The sequence below is a fragment of the Notothenia coriiceps genome, unplaced genomic scaffold (assembly GCF_000735185.1).
Source record: "Notothenia coriiceps isolate Sejong01 unplaced genomic scaffold, NC01 NC01_scaffold00007801, whole genome shotgun sequence".
Classification (NCBI taxonomy): Eukaryota; Metazoa; Chordata; class Actinopteri; order Perciformes; family Nototheniidae; genus Notothenia; species Notothenia coriiceps.
Window position 1 is genome coordinate 1 of NW_011340502.1, and position 2,701 is coordinate 2,701.

General features: G+C 41.1%; 1 protein-coding gene across 1 annotated transcript; it reads right to left on the reverse strand.

The window, feature by feature from the left end:
• Positions 1 to 34: 34 nt before the first annotated feature.
• On the reverse strand, positions 35 to 2,554 carry LOC104944283 (actin-binding protein anillin-like; the record flags this gene model as incomplete). Its single annotated transcript, XM_010769799.1, has 2 exons — positions 35 to 1,133; positions 2,447 to 2,554. Coding segments are annotated over 2 exons (285 nt in total), but the record flags the coding sequence as incomplete, so codon positions are not given.
• Positions 2,555 to 2,701: the final 147 nt, after the last annotated feature.

A 2,701-nucleotide genomic window follows, 5' to 3' on the forward strand; every position in this document is an offset into this window, starting at 1 on the left:
ACTTGTACTGCAGTACTTTCAGAACGTAGTACCTGTAGTGTAGTACTCACTTGGTGACACACATGGTGTTCCCCCACACTGTGTACTTGTACTGCAGTACTTTCAGAACGTAGTACCTGTAGTGTAGTACTCACTTGGTGACACACATGGTGTTCCCCCACACTGTGTACTTGTATTGCAGTACTTTCAGAGCGTAGTACCTGTAGTGTAGTACTCACTTGGTGACACACATGGTGTTCCCCCACACTGTGTACTTGTACTGCAGTACTTTCAGAACGTAGTACCTGTAGTGTAGTACTCACTTGGTGACACACATGGTGTTCCCCCACACTGTGTACTTGTACTGCAGTACTTTCAGAACGTAGTACCTGTAGTGTAGTACTCACTTGGTGACACACATGGTGTTCCCCCACACTGTGTACTTGTACTGCAGTACTTTCAGAACGTAGTACCTGTAGTGTAGTACTCACTTGGTGACACACATGGTGTTCCCCCACACTGTGTACTTGTACTGCAGTACTTTCAGAGCGTAGTACTTGTAGTGTAGTACTCACTTGGTGACACACATGGTGTTCCCCCACACTGTGTACTTGTACTGCAGTACTTTCAGAACGTAGTACCTGTAGTGTAGTACTCACTTGGTGACACACATGGTGTTCCCCCACACTGTGTACTTGTACTGCAGTACTTTCAGAACGTAGTACCTGTAGTGTAGTACTCACTTGGTGACACACATGGTGTTCCCCCACACTGTGTACTTGTACTGCAGTACTTTCAGAACGTAGTACCTGTAGTGTAGTACTCACTTGGTGACACACATGGTGTTCCCCCACACTGTGTACTTGTATTGCAGTACTTTCAGAGCGTAGTACCTGTAGTGTAGTACTCACTTGGTGACACACATGGTGTTCCCCCACACTGTGTACTTGTACTGCAGTACTTTCAGAGCGTAGTACTCACTTGGTGACACACATGGTGTCGGTGCACTGAGAGACGAGGGTCTCACGGTCCTCTGCTCTCTGCGGCCGAACAGTGATCAGCTCCAACGTGTTGGGTCGGGCGCAGAACTCTCTGTTCACCGGGTCCACGCGCTGACTGGTGCAGTGACACAGGTTCAGACGCCCAATGGGGTTCTGGGGGGAAAGGGGGGTCAGTACGGATATAACACACACATCAAATAACAGACAGCTGTCAGAACAAGAAAGCTAGAGATACGTTTGGGGTTATCGAGGAGAGGTGCCATTTCATTTCCTTTGGATTTGTTCCTTCATGGTATGCACAACTTAATCCAAACAATTATTTACAAAACACGTCTCGTATAAAATCGTATATTACCAGCTCCTTTCTCAAAACATATATGAATATAAATAGATGGTCCTTCAAGCCATCATGGAGTTCGTCCACAATGTGAGGAAAATATGCAGACATTTCAGTCAGAAAACTTCATTTATCCCAGAGGACATTTTAACGGATGCTCAAATTTACAATAAAACAAAAATGTTTATATAAATAAGAAGTTAAGTAAATATACTATATTTTTACAAACATAACCCAAAATAAAAAATGCAATATAATATTAAGTTATAAATAAAAATATTGTATTAGTAAAAAGTGAAATAACAGTAAAAATAAAAGTATTACTTGCAATAAAAACACATGTAACCTCAGTAATGCTAAAGGAGTTGCATGTTTAATCAAAATACAATTATTTCCTACATTATTAAATATGAAAAGGTGCTCACTGAACATGGAAGATACGATAATAAAAAGAAAATAGAGGTAACATTTTAAAGTGTAGTTTTCTAGGTGACGGTTGCAATGCATTGATCTCTCAATCTGATGACGAAAGTACAAAATAACTACTGTTGTGCAGCTCTATGGTCCACCAGAGAACCAGGAAGCATGTCCTATTTCCTGACACTAGAGGGCAGTGTTCAGTTAGAAACAGTTTGCCATGACCTGTGGGAGTGAAGCAGAAGGGGCCCTAATGTCTGGATGTGGCTTCCTTACGCGATGGATTAAAGCGCTAAATGTTAATTAACGAGCAATGTGTGCATGCATGCTGGTTTTTAACGAATGTCCAACTTTTTTTTTTTATTACTGCACATATTTCATATTTTAATGTAAATACTGCTATATTTTACTATTATTTGTATTATGTTTTAATGTTATTATAGTTTTCTTAAAATACTTTTCTATCTGTGTTTTTTATGTATGCAACACAAGACCAAGACAAATTCCTCGTACGTGTCAACCTACCAGGAAATAAATCTATTTCTGATTCAGATTCTGACTGTCACTAAATAATACACCAATTAAGCATCAGTGAAGCACATCTAATCGTATCTCTATTTGTCTAGAATCATCCCGAATACGTTGGGATCATTTCAGAAGAAAACAGGACCCATTAGTGCACATTTAAATAAAGTAAAGAATGTAAAGCTACCTTGCGCTTCTCGTCGTCGGGGTAGGTCCAGTAGGAGATGCAGTATCCGGACAGAACACACCACCTCCTGTGCCACGAGCCGAACCCACTGACGTCCTCAAACAGCGTCTGGAGAGAGAGAGAGAGAGAGAGAGAGAGAGAAATAGAAAGAGAGAGAAAGAGAGAGAGACAAAGAGAGAGAGAGAAAGGGAGAGAGAGAGATAGAAAGAGAGAGAGAAAGAGAGAGAAATAGAAAGAGAGAGAGAGAGAGAGAGA